This window comes from Liolophura sinensis, chromosome 1 (genome assembly GCF_032854445.1).
Source record: "Liolophura sinensis isolate JHLJ2023 chromosome 1, CUHK_Ljap_v2, whole genome shotgun sequence".
Lineage (NCBI taxonomy): Eukaryota > Metazoa > Mollusca > Polyplacophora > Chitonida > Chitonidae > Liolophura > Liolophura sinensis.
In genome coordinates, this window is record NC_088295.1 from 37,615,398 (window position 1) to 37,634,628 (window position 19,231).

Below are 19,231 nucleotides of genomic sequence, written 5' to 3' on the forward strand. Positions count from 1 at the left end.
AGAATTATATCCCTTTCTAGTTTCAGTTCAAGGGGGCAGGGGGAGGGGAGTCTTGATATCAATATTTTGCACAAATGGAATATTTCTGGAGAAAACCCATAAAAGATCAATGAAGGAAAATACATTAATAATTCATGATACTCTGTCTTCACAATATAAAGCTTAGTATGGTAGTACCTTCACATTAGTATGAACGCCATGTGTCATTATTATAAATTATGTCATGTATTGTCACCATCACTGCTATCCCAAATTGGCTGTATCTTCCTGTCCTAGGGGGTATGGCACAGCGGGCGACGATAGCTTACACCGACAAAAAGAAATTAATGACATTTTCGTTTTAGATTTAGTACGAGAGAAGGTTTTTGGGAGACAAATAATACAACTCGTTTTCCAGGTTTTCCCTTAAGGACAGTAAAAACTGATTTTAATCAAAGTATCCTCGAGGTCTAAGCAGTGTAAAAAGTCTTTGAATTCAATTAATTTTAAAAATCAAAAAGAAATTTCTCTTAAAGAGGCTATATAAATGTCGAGCTAATAAACCGTCCTCTCTTGACGAATAGATCGCTCGCCATTTGAATGTCCTGTAATTTCAAGGATGGAGCTTTTTGATAATCTGAGAGTTAAATCTTACGAAACACTTTTGTCGACGTCACTGTATATTTCGGCGTTTTCATGAGATTTTGACGTACATGCTCAAACACGCATCTTTGAGTATCAGGTATATCCATCATGCATGCAGATATATGAAATTGTCAACACAATGGTGCCCTGTACAGCTGCGTATTGTTTCAATGGATAACCAGATAGCCGGCAAAAGTGTGAACATGACTGGAACAAACTTTATTATGAGCTCAACCTCGCATCCAAACAGCTACTTTATTAAAGTTTCATTGGGACGTTGTCGAGTGTTGTTTAAACCAGAATATGTACAACAAATACAGGATGAAATTTCTTACATGTGGTTTACGTAAACAGATCAATAAGCTCTCATGGGAAAAAACACCAGGAGCATATGTATGCTGTCTGATGATTTGGAATCCTGCCATTTATAATGTTATGTTCTGTAATTACTCTCAAACGTCTGCTTTAACGGACGAACCGAATGTGTATACATGTGAAGAAGTCCATGGTCACACCAACTGTCTTTTACACTATCGAATGTAAAGAGAGTAAAACCAGGGCAGCGACGACACTGTGATAGCTGGCAAATGGTCACACATAAGCGGTGAAATACGTCTTCTTTTAATTAGCCTCAGTTATGGTTTTATTCTAACGGTTTTAGTAACGCTTTAATAGTAGCAATTTACACGCCCCCTAGCACCATGGCTTAGGAGAATTACGTTAAAAAATGCAGTGATCTTAATTACAATGTATTAGACGTCACTAGTCTACATTTACTCAAAATTATGTGCTGTCATCACATTTATCATACAATAGCATTAAACTAAAAGAAACCTGCAGATAGCTTTCCCGGGTTCTGCCCGGTTTTCTCCCTCCATAATGCCGGCCGTCGTCGTATGAATGAAATATTCTTGATTAAGGCGTAAAACACCAATAACACCAGTAAATAAATAAAACTATGGAAAGGGTCAAGTCCCTAGGAATGCTTAGTTCACTATTTCTATGCATGTTATAATGAATACGGTCAGGTTATATGTTACAAATATGTGTTGACTCACAGCGCCGTTGCGCTCTATTATGACTTACAGACAGCTTACAGACACCCTACCGCGTTTACCTGGACCCTTCTTATCGGCCTTGTTCCAACAACGTGAGGCAAAATACCGCCAGGGTACCGCCATTGCTCAACTGCGATTGTTTCATTGGCTGAGACATTCTCCAGGCAGAGGCAATAAACTCAAAATTCAGAACTTCCAGGGAAAGAGCAATGGCTTGAGAATTCTCCCTACTAACATAATTACTATGTTATAATAGATGGGAACATGGGCCTAGTTTTCAGTGGGAGGGAATCCATTCTGTTCGACAGATATGGCGGATGTACAAACATGGCAGGCACCACAACCAAGGCAACTGTTAACACGATAGTGCCCTGTAACAAGTACATACCCCACACTTCCGAGCCAATTTCCAAAAGAAAACCTACTAACACAAAATATAATTACTGAACAGAAAATGCAATAAAAATTTTAAGAAATAACTACGAAGAATCCACCCACCCACCCCCAAAAACAATGGGCGTCATCCTGAGTTTTTATAACCACAATTTTCTTGAAACCGTCTTGCTGTATACATCCAGTAACTGGAGTACTGTTTTTTTTTATCACACATCACATCTTCATGACATGAATCAACTTCAGCTCAGGTGCTGAAATGCCAGGCCGGAAGAAAATCTACCTCCTTTTGTTCATTCATCGTTGGGATTGTTTTGCAGAGCCTGTAGTAGTGTTTTCATTTTTTCTTGACAACATGAGGAAATAAGAGGACACAGCACTGAAGTTCTCAGTAAACTCTGACGAGACCATAAAGCTAAAAAAAAACTGTTTCGTGTATTTTGAGGTGTTTCCAAGGATGGGGAATTAAATAATTTCTCGGTTTCAACAGATGGATAACTTCCTGGAAAAAAAAACAGCATGGACACTTGTGCAATCTTAAGACCAGTTTGGCTATTCAACGATGCTTTGGATTTTGAGGCCATTGTCTTATTGTCATTTTAGACATTGCCTTGTGGAAGTAATATAACTTGAACGAGCGCCACATGACTCACCGACAATCCAGGTTTGATATGATTGTTTAATGACCTTTTGTAATATAAATACATGTACATAGCAATACTGCCTGATAATGCCAATAGGACAAATTGATATATTCATTTATAACAGTTCCACATAACGAACAAGTTAGTGTCATATCAAAAATCAAGATGGAAACTGACAATACCTAGTTGTATGTTCTATATATTACAAATTAAAGTTACATAATCGGTAGGTATTTAGGAAACCTAATAGAAGACTTAAATAATTCGGAAACTATTGCTCAGTTTGGAAGAGTGGTATTCAAACTGCCTTACGAACAAGGAAGTGTGTCAGCCAAATGTGTACTCCAATTATAATACCGATTGTGAACAGGGACATTAGAAAAAAAGCTGACACACTTCTCACAAAAAAACACCTAATAAAGTCTACACCAGAAATAACGATGGACTGTGAAGAAAAAATACAACCTATACGTTTAGCAAAAACTGCCAGCATGAACTGTCAAAGCAATACCCAGTTACAGATGGAAGACATTATGTATAGTCTTTGGATCAGGTTAAATATTCGTATTCATAATAGACCGAGTGATTTGTATTATGCGATTTTACATGGTTGCAGACTAAGGCTAATATCAATGGAACGATGGAAACCACATCAGGCATAATGGAACGATGAAAACTACATAATGTCGATTTGGACGATTCGGTGCGAGCATCCCTATAGATAATAACGGTACATGTTGATGCCAAATTGTTACCACACAACGGTTGTACTTTATAAGAATGTATACAACCCATCGTTTAGCTCTTCGCTGACCAACTTAAATTTTGGTCTTTGGTACCGAGTACTAACAGATGAATATATATAAAACTATTGACGTTTCTAGCCCACCACTGCACACCGGAAATATGCCCAGCAGATATTTCACAAATGGAGTCAACACCATGATTAGTTTCAGGTTGTTAACTGACATGGATACATGTATGCAGCATTTCGCCAATCAGTTTGGTTATGTCCATAACAAAATTCCTGTGATTGCCTAGAATAAACTAGTGTTTACCAGTTTGAAAGTGAAATCTGAAAGACATAGGTCCTATAATAAGAGCGAAGGAGAACAACTGACTCAAATCGCGGGAACGTCCAAACAAATGCATTTATTTATTTATTTATTTGATTGCTGTTTAACGCCAGAGTCCCAAACAAATACAAACGTGATCATGTGTTACGATTCGTCTTCCCCCATGAATCGGCTGGCGTCACCATGGCTCCATGTAAAAGGAAAGCAATCTTTGCGAACCGAATATCACCCCAAATATTTACAAAGACGTACCAAGCTGGAAAGGCATAGCAGCAATAAACAGGTAAGTACAGTACATGCTACACTTCCTTTACAGGGGATGTTTGCATTTTCCTTTTCTGAAATCCGTTGTCTCAAGCAATGGTTTCCATTAGGCGACCCAAAGTCAACCAAGAAGTGATATGGCCACCATGCCAATCTCAGTTGTTGTCTCTGCACATTGAAACTATTGACGGATCACGTGGATATCGCCTATACAAATGTATTCCTTCGCGTTCACGAAGGATGCAGATTTTCTGGTTCTTCATTCTTCATATAGACCTGTCGAGAAATCTTAGCTAAGTTGACAGCAATGACAAAAATGAAAAGGAATCGAACTGAACATATGTTGGTACCCCATCCATTATTATAGTTATCTGATTGCAAAATTGTCTACAGCGTTGCCCAGCTAACGCAGGTCATCAGAAGCAGGATACTTCCTGGAATGTTCATCATGAGTAGTAACATCTACAATACCCGTGTCAATGAATCAAGACGTTACAACGTGCGAGTTCGTATCTTAAGACTTCTCACTGGCTGTCACTTGCCCATGGGAATAATGAAGGATCAAAAACTGAAACTTTGTGAAAAAATTCACGCTGTTTTAATGTATACCAAAACAAACACGATTTCACTCTCCAAGACACCTTCGAAGAATTGGTAGCACATTTTGGCTGGACGTTAGACGACTGGACGACTTGCAGAGTGTTCTGTAAATGTTTTACAAGTCTCGATTTTAAACAAAAATGAGCACGTCATCGTTGTCTGGTAATCGTCTATCGATATATCATCTGTCCCTGAAAGCCTGGTTTCTAAGCCTCGTGGTAACACTCGCAGACCCGGAGGCATTTCTGACTGTTGCGCGTAATCTGCCGGAACTGGCAATCCTAATAACACCAATTGTCTGGTACAGAGGATGTTATTCCGCTGTAACAAGATCTTCTCATTTGTTCACAACAGGCTTTCCTTCTCCTCGTCTGATGGCCCTTCATCTGATGAACCATGCCCACTGCAATCTCTGTCGTCCTCGTCAGTCCAATCTGTATTGGAGAAATTAGGTAGATGTTACATTTATCAAACAGATGTAAACTAGTGATAGCTACTATCAAATCACTCGGATACTGGATTAAATAATTCAAATGATCGACTGGCTATCTTGATCTCTTATAAAATCATCTGGATTCTATATCTTAAACAGAACTGCATTATGGTGTAGCTCACCATTATTTCAAAGATTTTCAGCGACATGAATTGTTAGTACATGGCTATGGCCTTGGAGATGGTTTATGCTGTTGTCTTGTATTTTATGCCTGTATAAACCAGAATTCTGCTAATGAACTGTTATTTCCTTCGGATTAACCCTCTGCATTCTTTTCATGGAAATATTAGTTAAATGTCTTGGCAAAACATCATTTTGAGTAATTCTAGACCAGCACAATCTAGTTGTACTCTCCATGATGTTGCTCTTTTATACTATTATCGTACGCACCGAAATCTGACTCTGACTCCTGCTGTGCGGAATCTTCCGTCTCTGAGTCGCTCTCATGTTCGCTGTCAGAATTCCCTCCCTGATCAGTCTCCATTTGGCCGAGTTTATGGTAACCTTTCGTCGTTTTCCGACTTGTGTCTAAAACAATAAGAAAGTAGATTCTTAAGAACCTGGCAGCAGTTATGGATTTCTTTGTTAATCAGGTAAATGTGCATTTCTTTGTTTGAGCTTTCAAACAACTCCATACGAATTTTACCTGATTTTATGACTGAATGCTGATACATTGCAGTCACCATCAACGGACGAATTGAGACTTGAGATTAAACAAGCCTTTGTTCTTTTGTTTTTAGTTTAGATTTCAGTTTTACAGGCTGAAATGGCATTTAGCATCCTGTTACCCAGAGTGCAAGTTTTATAACAAATAATGCTGATAAAGGTCCATTGAGATGAGAATCAAGACAAATTATCGCAGTAAATAAGTGACCAAAATAAGACGGCCAAATAAGGATTTTTTCCTATGATATACAGTTAAGGATATCAATACGGAATGGCAAAGACATTGTAAAAAGTATTGCTGCAAAACTTTAAAGTGCCCACATGTACATAAATCGATTTCTGTGGCAGTTCACGTATTCAGTCTGTTCCACTTACAGACGGTTGGTTAACGATTTACGGCTGCAAAGTTTCTCATTGACAATGATTTAAAAAAATGTCCATACAAAGATAGACTCGAACGAGAGTTACTTGGAATTATGAAATGCTTGCACATGCAAATGGAGATGAAGTTTTGCATTTGTCAACTTGAGCACAGCAGTTTGATCTATACTTTTTTGTCAACAGGCCTTAAGTTTATGCAGCCATGGAACTGCTTTTCCCTTCTTTATTTTGACGCCGTATAGTCAACATCATTGATTTACATAGAAATAGTGTTTATCCTGTAACACACGACAGCATTTCGCATATGAGAAATCTCTGACACACGACCCTTGTTAAACAAAAGCAGGTGCTCAAGTCGTACACTGATTTCATCTGTTTATACATACTTGACCGTTGTTTAACGCTAAAAGAATTTGTGACATACATGATGGTGGTAAGTTTTGTGGGCGGAAGTGCCAGAACCAGAGGTGTAATCCGACCTTTGGCAAGTTAATGACAAACATTCTCACTTGTTATGTACATCTAAGCATGTGAGACATTGGAGGTTTTCAACGAATGCTGAACTATGCAAACGACCACACGAGCCTAGCCAGCTCCGTTTTAGCCAATTACTTGTACGGTACATGAGCAATGCGAGCCGGCTAATCTACACTGAATTCCCTATCCAAGATCGTTGAACCCACACCTTGTATACGTTATGTAAGGTGTGGTATATAGCAATGATTTCTGGGCATTTATTTATTTCATCTTTTTAACGATATACTGAAGAGTGCTTCGTTGTACTATGACGGTAAGTTTTATTGGTGATACAAACTGAAGTCTTCGGCGATAAACCACCAGTTGCTGACAATTTTTCTCACATTTGAAACACAGACTTGTACAGTGTACTGGTGAAAAACAAATAGAAAACGACGTAACATACCACAAGACCGCCGTCAACCCCTTCGTATCACTCTGATTCCACAAACAGTGGTAGCTGGAGGATGTTACAGTGTCAGAAGGCCATGACACTGCGATATGTGGGTCTAATCTAGCTGGCTAACCGCAAATCTAAACCGAAATCATCCGTCAATTCACTTACCGAATTACCGCTCTTACGCACAGATATGCATTTCTAAGAAAAAGGAAAATTTGATCAAAGACCGACATACCAGGGGAAGCTGTGCCAAAGGGGGGAAATATTGATTCAAGCAAAATATGTTCCTATACCATATAAACCGTCCACTGGATAAAATCTGCATTTGCAGTTAAAATCTAAAAATTAACATATTGCGCTATACTGGCAGCAGCCGTAGGGAAGTTTCGACTTTTCCGCCTGATAGAATCCTTAATATCCATAAACTGTTTGAAGTCGTATCGCTTTCCTTGGAACATTTTCTGTTTCCATAACACCCGAGGTTTTAGGGTTTCTGCCTGATGAACCTACCCTAGAGGCCTGCTCCATAAGACTTAGGCTTGCCATGCTTTTTCGCGGACATACTGGTTCAAACTGTCAGCTAAAACCGTCTGTACATTAGCTCAGCCGTTGGGCATCTAGGCAAGCTAGCAAATGAAAACCGACAGTATGTCTAAACATCGTATTCCTTTGTTAGCTACATGTATATGTCTTCAGCCTGGCCCCACAGAAGCACAGTAAAAAAAGAATGGTATCTGAGTGATTCGTCTCACTACCCTAGTGTTCAATTTTATATTTCCCACAGTCAAAATGGCTAATATTTTTTTTACATATTATTGAGAACTGATAACTACAATTTGATTTTGTCTCACGTTTTCCCAAAGTCTGTTGTACTGCTGTGTTCTTTTAATGTACGTTGAACAAACTTTTGTTCCCACAACGGAGCAATTCCGCTCTTATGATATATAACTATCCCATTAATTACTTTGAAGTGACCCAAATATATATGCATGAATCCATGAATTAAAAACCGTTATAAATACTTACACTATTCTGATGATGATGTTGGTTTGTGATATTTCCTTGAATAGTTGGGGAATTGCGGATTTGGGGTTGTCATTATATTTAGGGGATATGTCAAAGGGTTGTGGTTTTGAATGTAGAAAATAGACAACCACAACATGGACCATGTCTTGATATCACGCCAATTCCGGTCCTCAGCTGCAGACAAACTGAGTGCGACAAAATCGTGCCTGGTATCCTATAGACAGTATCTGACCAAGGCATCGACGCTGACTTTGTCATCTCGGATTTTTGCTTGGATTTATTAACTGTACGGCTTAACTGCATCCACCTATATCCTCTGGCTATGGGTCAGTGCTTAATAACAGTGATGGCCAACAAAAGGCCATACACTGAATCACAACGGAGGAATGTGTTTAATGTCGCCGGCAATTGCCCGCCACGATCTGACTCACTCGTCGTCTGATTGACATCTCTACCCATGTCTAAAGTCCAGATGGACACCATACCTTCGTGACCGTTTTGGAGAGATCGCTTAACCACCCCGCGCTGGGGTCATTCACTAAGAGGTTCCCAATATCCTGAAGGACTTCGTGTGGATTCGAGGTAGAGCGAGTCTAATCAAACCCCAAATTCTGTGGCAAACTTCACACTGTTAAATTTACCCCGGAGACATGAAGTCAATTGCCCTCGGCAAGCAGCAATATGAGAGCTGTTCTAGACAGCGGCGTTATTCGATTGGCCTCAGGAAAGCGGCAGCAGTAAGAGTGGTTCTATTCCTAGGCTATCAAGACCCATTGGACCGAACAATAGTCGTGATTGCATCCTTAAGAAAAAGTTCAACCCTAATGAGTCGTGGAGTTTCAATTAAACTTCAAAACTGCCACGTAGAAAGCTTGAGTATTTTATTAGATCAGTACCTGAGTTGCGTGGAGATATAAATACGCTCAGGGAGATACTGTTTTTGTATTCGTTTTTTAAATCAAACAGAGTGACCTGTAAATTGAAATGAATTCAATAATCATTAAGGGTTTGCTAAACTGAAAACAGACGATATATTTCCTTCAGTTCTTTAAATCTTTGCGTCGCATGCGTTAGGCAGTTCTCCTGTTTGGCTTTTTTAACAAGAAAAAGAACAAGACAAAAGGCACAATGTGTCGTGATGTAATTAAAGGCGTACAGCATGTATAGTAAAACATGCAGCGACGACAGTGTGATATCTGGCAAATGGTTACAAGTAATTGGTGAAGTACGGCGTCTTGTCAATTTACCATGTGAGACATATCCGCCGAGGCACTGTGTTTGGATGTGAGATAGCCCTTATCTTGCTGTACATTGTTGTTGTGTGTTCTGGTTAAACCCGTAAAATGCATCACTGTCTGAAAATGAAAACCATAGATCAATTTCAATTTACGCTGTATACAGAAACTGCTCGGATGTTTGCAAACCGTCCGCACTGTTTGGCACCAGTACAAAGGAGCTTAGAAAAGGATCACAGAGCGTGATGCAAGGCTAAGCTTTAGATGCATTAGGCTCAGTTGAGACTGAAGTTATCTGTGCTTATCCCACAATACATAAACTGTACAGCTCGCCATAGCTTGCCAGCGCAGTGCTGAGTATTTCCAGTTGTGCTTGTGGATGTAATAGTTTGAGATAGGAGAAAGAGAATTTGAAAAGAAACTCAATTCAATATATTGACATGAAGAAGAGTAAAAAAAGGTTTGTTTTCACTTGTTGGAGAACAGAACAAATACATATTCATTTATTGTATTCATCTCTTCGGTGAACTAACGGTTATAGCGTTCACGTCGACGTCAGGAGATGGGGGATCAATCTCGGGTCGAGTCATACCAAAGACCTTAAAAATGGTACCTGTTGATGTCTCGCTTGACGCTCAGCACTGAGAGGTTAAAGCAAGGAAACAAAACTGGTTTGCCAGGTGTCAGTATAATATGACTAGGTGGGGTGTTATGTCTGGTGTCTTCGGCATGATACTTCAGTGGCGGGAGCACAAGAAGACACAGTATACATGCATGCACACACTTAATGACTCCTCGTCGTCGTATGACTGATAAATTGTTAAGTACGACGATAAACTCCAAGCATTCATTCATTCGTTCATTTACAGTATGCTGTCAGTCATTTGGGTCTGCGGAAACAATATTAATGCCTTTAAGTTTCTATCTGGTTTCAGTAAATACCACAAACTAATCAGCGGTTCACTGACATCGTTGGCCAATGAATACTTGTAGGACAGTTCAACAATGAAATGCAGCATATCATGACGTTTGCTTAGGCTAAATTCTTAAATAAATAAATGTCCTTAAATCCACATACTTTTAGCACCTGTAAATTTGTTAAGGTAGGGATCACCGTTTACATTTGTATCCAGATAAGAAAACAAGTACCGTATTTAAAAAACATTGTTAAAAAATATTTAAACAAAAAATACACGCAAACCCCAAAGGCAAGACTGTAATCTGGTGCAGACCAGATTACAGTCTTGCCTTTGGGGTTTGCGTGTATTGTGTAAGTTGATACATGTTTGCTATCCTTGATGTACGGTGAAAGCCAGGTTCCATTATTTTATCACGGGACGTATACTTAGGATGTAACAATTAGTGCTGTTGTACGCAACTGTCTGCTAGGATGGCCGTTATTTCACACGCTCGTGACCAATTTACCACATAACTTTAGTGTGACATAATTTATGCCTTGAAACCATGACACCATTGCTGACACTGTGTGCGTGTTCCAACATACCTGGCCTTGCTGCCAAAATGTGAGCCCTAACTTACAAGTGCTAAAAGTGGGTGGATTTAGGGATATTTATGGCTGAACATTTTTTTTCTAATACTAGACAAGATTTAACCGAAGCAAACGTTATGACATGCATATCATTGATATGCTGCATTTTCATTGTTCAGCTGTCGGCAACAAGAGCCCAGACATGCATGCTTATCGTGTTATAACTATAGATATCATTTACCGCTTTGACTCTAGTGTTATTTCCCTTACATCTGGGATGTGTCAGAGGCACATGGCATAGACGCTGCTTAAATACTATACGCATGGAAACTTTTCTTTGATCTGCTTTCACATAACAAATTGCTCTTTATCTCATCATTCCTGAATTCGCTTACATCCGTGAACCTTTGAAATCTGAAATCGTGGAAAGCATAATTCGACATAACCTTTAATCAACGCGAGTGGAAAATTAATTTTTTACATTCGACTGTACTTGTATCTTTTCCTTAAAACAGACATTCCTATACCAACCGTCAACCATTAAGGACGTTCTAGGAATATAATCTCAAGGCCAATTCGCAGAACGACGTATAACACAAACCCAAAGAACTAAGAAAGAATATAAAGTACGGAAATAGGACGGAAGAGAAGCAGTCAACAGTTTTCAATGATGTTGGAAAGACGCAAAGTATGTTCAAGGCGACTGGGTGAAATCAGTATTCAAATAGTGTACAATGCTAGAATATCAGTTGACGATAACAAAATATATATCTCAGTTGCGCTTTGATTGCAACTGTTCATATATCCAACGTGGAGATCTTATTCAACACGATGAATATACATTTCCAGGCCCCGGGTTAAGTGGAATTAGACACAGTCATGAAGCAGAGTGCCAGAGATACTGTAAGCCTAGGTTAAGCTTTCTTATACTGCATGCGTAAAAGGAGACAATGTCTTACGCATGACTTTTGTGCCTAACTTGACCTATATTAGCTTAATTCAGCTTGGATAAATCAGTGCCCCTAAACAGACATGGTGTGAACAGAATGAGCGTTTAAGGTCCTATGTCTGTCTTGCTCCTATCACTCTTATATGACACGCATACTTGATTTGGTAAGTAGAATGATCCACTTACGGATACCATGAACAACTTGACCTATATAACCTTGATTCGACTGCGATAAGAGTAATTTAACCTAATCAGTTTTATCCCAGCGAACATAGTGGAGGTCAAATCAGTTTTATCCCAGCGAAATAGTGGAGGTCAAATCAGTTTTATCCCAGCGAACATAGTGGAGGTCAAATCAGTTTTATCCCAGCGAACATAGTAGAGGTCAAATCAGTTTTATCCCAGAGAACATAGTGGAGGCCATATCAGTTTTATCGCAGCGAACATAGTGGAGGTCAAATCAGTTTTATCCCAGCGAACATAGTGGAGGTCAGATCAGTTTTATCGCAGTGAACATAGTGGAGGTCAGATCAGTTTATCTCGAGAATATAGTGGATATGTCCATACACATAACTCAGGTTACACCGAGATAACACAAATATTAAAGCGATATTGTCTTGTTTGGGAACACAATGAGTAACTATAGATCGATTCAGTAACACGGGAATCCTAACGGGAGATCAGGCTATCTGCGAACATTGTGCATAGTTTGGCCAATATAACCAAGATAAACCTTGGGCCTTCACTGGTAATATAAGTAGAACGTAGCCATTGATTGCACCCTTACAAAAGCAACGTGCCTGATATCAAGATTACCTGAACAAAACCATGCTACTGTCTGGTTGCCAATGGTAACATGCAAAAAGCACTGATTGCTTCTCAGTTTCTTGAAATGGTAAAACATAACGGTAGCCCGTGAGTGTCATTTGGGGGGGAGGGGGGGAGTGCGGTGAGGGGAGGGAGTAGGTTGCGGGCATCTCTTGCCAATAGTTTTTCATCAGCATCTATAGACTGTTATAGATTTAAAACCACAGACACATTAAATCAGATCGGTATTATTACGTGTGCTACACAAGGATGAAGCGTTCTGTCTACTTAGTTATGTACCGATATGGACACAACGATAAAAGCGTTGTGGCCAATGTAGGCCTGCAATTTTGTCTTCTGTCGTGGTTTGTTCTGCTAGCAATTATGCCATTAAATTTGCATTTGTGTGGCCTTTCTTTCTTTCCATCTAGCATTAAGTGAATTTATTTCTAGGCTTGGTGCTCACCATTTGATAATCTAATGCAGCCGCCCTTAAAACAAAGCATCATTGTTAACTGGTTATGGTGATATCAATGATGAAAGTTAACATGCTACGCTAAAAGGTGAAGATTGTTCTTAGAGCATTGTTCGTAGGCATAATTATCGCTGTTTGCGCATGCATATATAGGCCTAGTCATTGTGGCTGGCCCTAAGGCTTCAAAACGTGTAACACTGGATCCATAGAGGCACATAGCGTGTATTCCACCCAGCGTTATGTAAAAGTGCTAGAAACTCTTCAGCATACCCGCTGTACAGCCGTTTCCAGACAAATGTTAAAAACCTTTACTCACATAATGATAATAACTCACTCTTGTTTGATGACAGCCACTTTCATAGCCATGGTATATTTTTTGATACTCTCGAGCAACCACATTCCACTAAAGATGCATAATTTATTACCCATGCATTCCAGGACATCGCTCATTTTTCCCGACGTGTTCTCAGCATTTCAGCTTTTAGCGCCATTAAGGACAATGTTATGTTTTGTGCCTCAGTAACCAGGTCGTATGTATGCGTTGGTATCCAGATGTTTCAAGTACTTTTTGCAAATCATCGCTTTTTCTTTAGCACGGAATGCATTTGTCATATCTAAATGCCTATAACGTGACTAGTTCAATATTTTCCCTGAACTGGCGCGATTTTCCTGGAGCAAAACATTTTGGTAACAGACATTTATGTAGCAAATGCCATCAGCAAAATAAGACATAAAAGCAGAAAAAGGTTGTACAGTACTAGTAATGTATAATTATAACCCTTACCACTTCTTAAGGTAGACAATGTTCGAAAAAAAAATCTTGCCCAATGTTCTCGTTAGCACCAAAATTGGAGGCCAAAAAATAGTAATGATCCTATATCTTTCAACCACTACTCATTCTAACTCAGTTGCTGGCCGACGTTTTTTCATAAATAACATAGGTAGGCTAAGAAACCCTTGGACAAAAGCTCTATCTATTCCAAATCTATGTCCAGCTCGGCATTTTATTTAGCATAACGTTTAAGCCTGTCATCATATACCCCAACAAGAGGCAATTCCACACAAATTAAGGAACATTAAAGTCAGTTACTGTTTTCTATATATCAAAACAATGATGCCGGCGTTGGCGGATGGTAACTGCCAATCATACACCTCAGAAGCTATGATGAAAAGTCTTGATAGCTTGATCTTGAGACCGCGTTCTACTTCTTCAAGTGTCCTAGTTGAGGCCATGTCCTGAATATGACAGTAATGCTTTACCTTGCCTTTATCCATGTGGTCCAAGTCATCAGTCATAAAAATATTCACAGCTTCAGTTTTGCTATTCATAATATAAAAATGTTTACAAAATATTCTTTTGATGGCAAAGGCATAACATAATCGAAATATATTTGAAATCTTGTTCTCGTAATAACAAAATAACTTCTTTGTTAAAACACAAAACGTCATTTTCCCTTGTAGATAAAATAGCTCTTCACGACTGGATACATTGATAACAGTACAATCAAACAACAGGTAAAGCATTATACGTGATAACATGTGCACAAGAAGTTCTCGTGTCTGGTTTTACTGTTTTATTGGTGCACAATGCCTTAATTAACAATCTGAACTTGTACCTCAACGTTCAGACTTATAGGTAGAGGAAGTGGCAGTGCTGAAATCATCGTCCTAAGTGACGCTCTTTCCCTCAGAGAATTTCTCTTGTATCGCACTCTCTTATTAATGGAAGGTAACGAATAACAAAATGATGTTCATACCAGTGTTGTTCTATTACAGAAAAGCTGGACTTTCCTAGGGAATAAAGTTAATGTCAGGCCTGCATTTTGCTCAATTTTGAACAACTGGGCCCTGTTGACTAATGCCTCTAAAACAATGGGGGCGAAGGAATATGGACCCATAGTTTGAAATGTTTGGCATGGACATTGACAATCATCAAGGTAAAGGCCATAAAGCTTATTACCAACAGGAACTATTACCACCAAGTATGTACGGTAATGGTCACTGTTAAGTCCCATATCAAAGAATTGAACTTCGTAACGTGCTAGTCCTTATTTGGTTACATTCAGATACTACAAATTGGTACAAAAGAGATCAACGAGCTTTCACTGGATAATTTCACTTGAAACATACCATGTGATTTCTGCTTTCAAAATGAAATGACCGCAAATACGATACTGTTTGATTTACGCATCTATTTCCGACTGTTATATCATCGCGAACAAACAGAACTGTCTGGACCTTGGATAAAATAGGATTAGCTTAGAGTAGACACATTTCCTTATGTCTCGCCCTTCGCATGATGCCTGTGGAGGCGGAAGAAGATAAGGTGGGGCTAATTCTATATAGGTCTAAAGCTTAATTGCAATATGGTACGACCAGACACTGTCACGTGGCAGTCTCGGCCAGCACAAGTGGGTCAATTGTATCATGAACTCGTCACCCCTGTATAAACCAGTCCCAAGCAGACTTGGTGCGCGAAAGGTCTTTGCCACTATCACGCCTCACCAAATCTGTCGCTTTACTTCTGGCCAGGAATAACACGTAGCTACTTCAAGTGGCATCTTGTCCCAGATGCCACCGACCACGGCAAAACACTTTGTAAACACACTGAGCTGCTCGGAGAACTATTGATTACTCATCCACTTAGTATCCCTTTAGAACAGCTAACACGATATCCTGCCAGGTCACAGAAAACTATCACTTACACATAGGACGACAATTTCTCATGAATCTCCCCCTTTCTCTCCCCACTTTCCACTTTTCTTGGACTAGTTACAATTCAACCATAATTTACCTTTGTTAAATTTAATTACAACTTTCCTTCTGCGTATAAATAACTGTAGCAGAGAGCTAACCATCTCATAAACCTGTATGATTCTGCAACACCGGTGTTATTTTGAGCGGCGTATAGTTTCTTAAATCAGTTTTGTCTTCTTTCCTTGTTTCTTCAGGTTTCAGCGGCCAGTTTGTAATTTTCAAATTTCATAATACCTAACCGGAACGTATTCGTCAAGATGGTCATAAAACCAAATGCACTTCCGCTGAATTAATTTCCGACATTCATATTCTTCCAGTTTTCCAATTCCTTAAGGGCTTAGAAGTGGAAACTACGTTAGCTCCATTTTATTGATTTTTCACTCTATTTTGTGGTTGTTGGTAATTCACCCGTCTTAATGCATCCTCTACACACCCCTACGGGAAGTGTCGAGCTATGAAAGCAATACAGTACAAATATTCATAATATACTTAGCAGAGTATTTGACATTCTTGCTAACTTACTTCATTGGGGTTTTAAGTCGCACTAAATAAGATGAAGGAGGCAACCGTGTATAAAGAAACAACCACTCTAAACCTCCTGACGTAAAGCTGCACACTCACTTTAAAAATCATCATTTTTTCTCAGTGAAAGAAGATATCCACCTTCTCTGGATTTAAAGGAACTACAGACTTTCCAGAAAGTATATCTTACCACAACGTTTTCCTGTCACACCGACTTTACGAAGGGAGGGTTAGTTTTGATTTATCCATTCTTGGATTGCAATTCACGGAATGGCCTTGTGCATGATGTGTACATATTCCGCTTTGTAGCATTTGCTAGATCTTGTGACAACCTGGTTTTGTGACTTTTTTATTTATTTAAATGATATTTTACGCCGTGCTCAAGAATATTTCACTAATACGACTGCGGGCAGTATTATGGTTGTTGGCAGACCTTCCCACGTACGGCCGGAGGGGAAGACTTGAACTCACAAGGAGGGCATTGCGCCGCACTGGCGTGCTAACCGCCTCGGCCAAGGAGGCCCGTGACAATTTCAGTCAGCGTCTTAAGGTACTTCCGCAAAAACTAGTGTCATGGATATTGCATCAAACACCTTCACTCAATGTTTCTTAAATTTTAAAGTGAATGCAGTTATCTTGTAACAAAATATGAACGGAGTGCACAGAATATCTTTTACTCTGCCGCATAATTATGTCCGCTTAACACGTGGCTAGCTACGAGTCATATATTCCTCGCGTTACTAAGACAACATCGCCACATCGACATCTTATAAACTGGCATGGTACATGATATCGATAGATTTAATTCACTCTCTTAGAATATTGGGTCTATCAGTCATCATTGAAAACTATTGACTGCTTCTCTTTCTCGGTGTTTTCTTGGTTCTTTGGTCGTTAATGTGGAACCTTGTTTTTTGAATTTGGTCTTGCGATTACCGATCCGTTACGTCCTTTTTGGCTGACAGCTGGTGTATAAATGTGTCTTTCGACGGCTACATTTATACAATCTCCGCAGAAGCTAAGTACGATTTCCAGCGTGTTAAGGTAGTATCATTTATGACAAACTATTTGTATTTGATATCGAAGATGTAAAATAATGCATCGACAATGTCTATATATCTGAGAAATTCAGGCCAATATACGTAGAATTCTTTCCCAAAGCACGTTATGCTTATATTCGATCAGCAAGAACGGTCAAACGGTGGAATTAGCCACAGCTGGTCGATACCGAAGAATGAGGTAGCATGTTCACCATACGCGGTCAGCTACTGGGTTCTGACTTTCAGACTCTTCCGTGAAGACAATTAGACTCTTCGTTAGTGACATTCTCCCTCACTGTAGACATCGTAGTCACTTGCTCTCAGTTTACTCAATAAATTCGTATTGTCCAGCTTCCAGTCGTAAATATAGTCAATAATGTTAATAAAGTTAACTGTTTGCCATACGACAATGCATTCTGGCGACAGCATATAATTAACTGCTACCGTAAAGTATGAAATACATTTCAATTGTTATGTGTGCCTTCATTTTCAGAAGTGCCACGCAAGGAACGATTTGCATTGTTTCAAATTCATGATGACGAAAAGTACGTCATAGCTTGCTTCAGGTAGCTACGGTCTAGCACGTGATCTGCTGCTATTCTGTGAGAAAACCAATATGGAATTCTTATCAATTTTCTTGCCTTTATTATTATTATTCACGTACCATTTCTAACACTAACCTTATTCTTTGTCACATCTTAATTTTATATGTCTTAATCACCTGATACTCATGTTTCCCCAGCCTTGTATATATACTTCCAACTTCATTTCACAGTCTAGTCATCACTTTTTTATCTTCAATTCCTCTAAGACAAGGTATGGAAAATCCTTTGACGGCATCAACTGCTGTGGTTGGAGAAAACTATCGTAAGAGTCTTCAGTAATTTTATTTGGTTCAATGTCTGAGGGAAGCCAAAAGTTACTCCCTCCCTTGACTCATTTCTGTGATCCAAACCGATAACTGTGATGTTACGCAAGAAAACTGTTGAATAGCCCCGGGCTTATATGGCAGGATTCTTCCTGGCTTTGTCCACAAAGCATCTTTCCCAAAGCCGGAAGCTCGTGGAACTTCTTATGGTCCACGTTCCGTCTGCAAACCAATCTTGCCAATCCCGTCAGTGCTGATCTTTGCCCCAAATTGAAGTTTAAATCGGGCTAAGAGCCGCTGTAATACGTTTGGAGAAGCTTATATGAGCCGCATGGCCTGTGTTATAGGTGCTTGGTCCGCAATAAACCCAATTTATGGTCTGCAATATATGTCAATGGTTATAGGGTAGATAGGCGAGCGTGCTCTTTGTCGGGGATTCCCGAGCTCGTAATAAATGTAGCTGGAGGGAGGTCATTTGGAACATTGATTCGGCCTACATACATTGTGCTGTCTTTCTGAGTGAGATTCTGAAAACAAAGGGTACAAGAGAGAGAGAGAGAGACATTTACTGAATATGCCTACAGTAAATAACCTTCACATCTGTATATACATGTATATGTTTCTGGTATATAGGGTGGGTATAAAAAATAGGCCGTACTTTGATGCTGCATTGCTCCATTATCCTTTTTTCAAACTCTTCAATTTTTAGCCATTCAAATGGTATGGTTTTGGTAATATACTGACTAATTTTCAGGGTCATAGCTTGAGTAGACTGTACACAGGGTTGAAATGAAAACATAGCCTCAAAAACCCACGTTCCGGTGACCCACATTGCATCACCCATCAAGTGTCATGAGTAGAGCGCGCGCTGCACCGCTTGAGTTTAAAACAATACTAACTAATACAAAAAAATAGAGTATATAGCGTAACACTAGAGTGGAAGAGATA

General features: G+C 39.4%; 1 protein-coding gene across 1 annotated transcript in view; it reads right to left on the reverse strand.

Moving 5' to 3' along the window:
* Window positions 1-2,801: 2,801 nt before the first annotated feature.
* LOC135461430 (uncharacterized) overlaps window positions 2,802-19,231 on the reverse strand; it is a 41,899-nt gene continuing 25,469 nt past the window's right edge. Inside the window, exons 2-3 of the mRNA XM_064738531.1 lie at window positions 5,543-5,680; window positions 2,802-5,093 (exon numbers count right to left, since the gene is read on the reverse strand). Coding sequence (XP_064594601.1) covers window positions 5,005-5,093; window positions 5,543-5,680 — 227 coding nt within the window. The 3' untranslated portion in view covers window positions 2,802-5,004. The remainder of the gene's footprint in view (window positions 5,094-5,542; window positions 5,681-19,231) is intronic.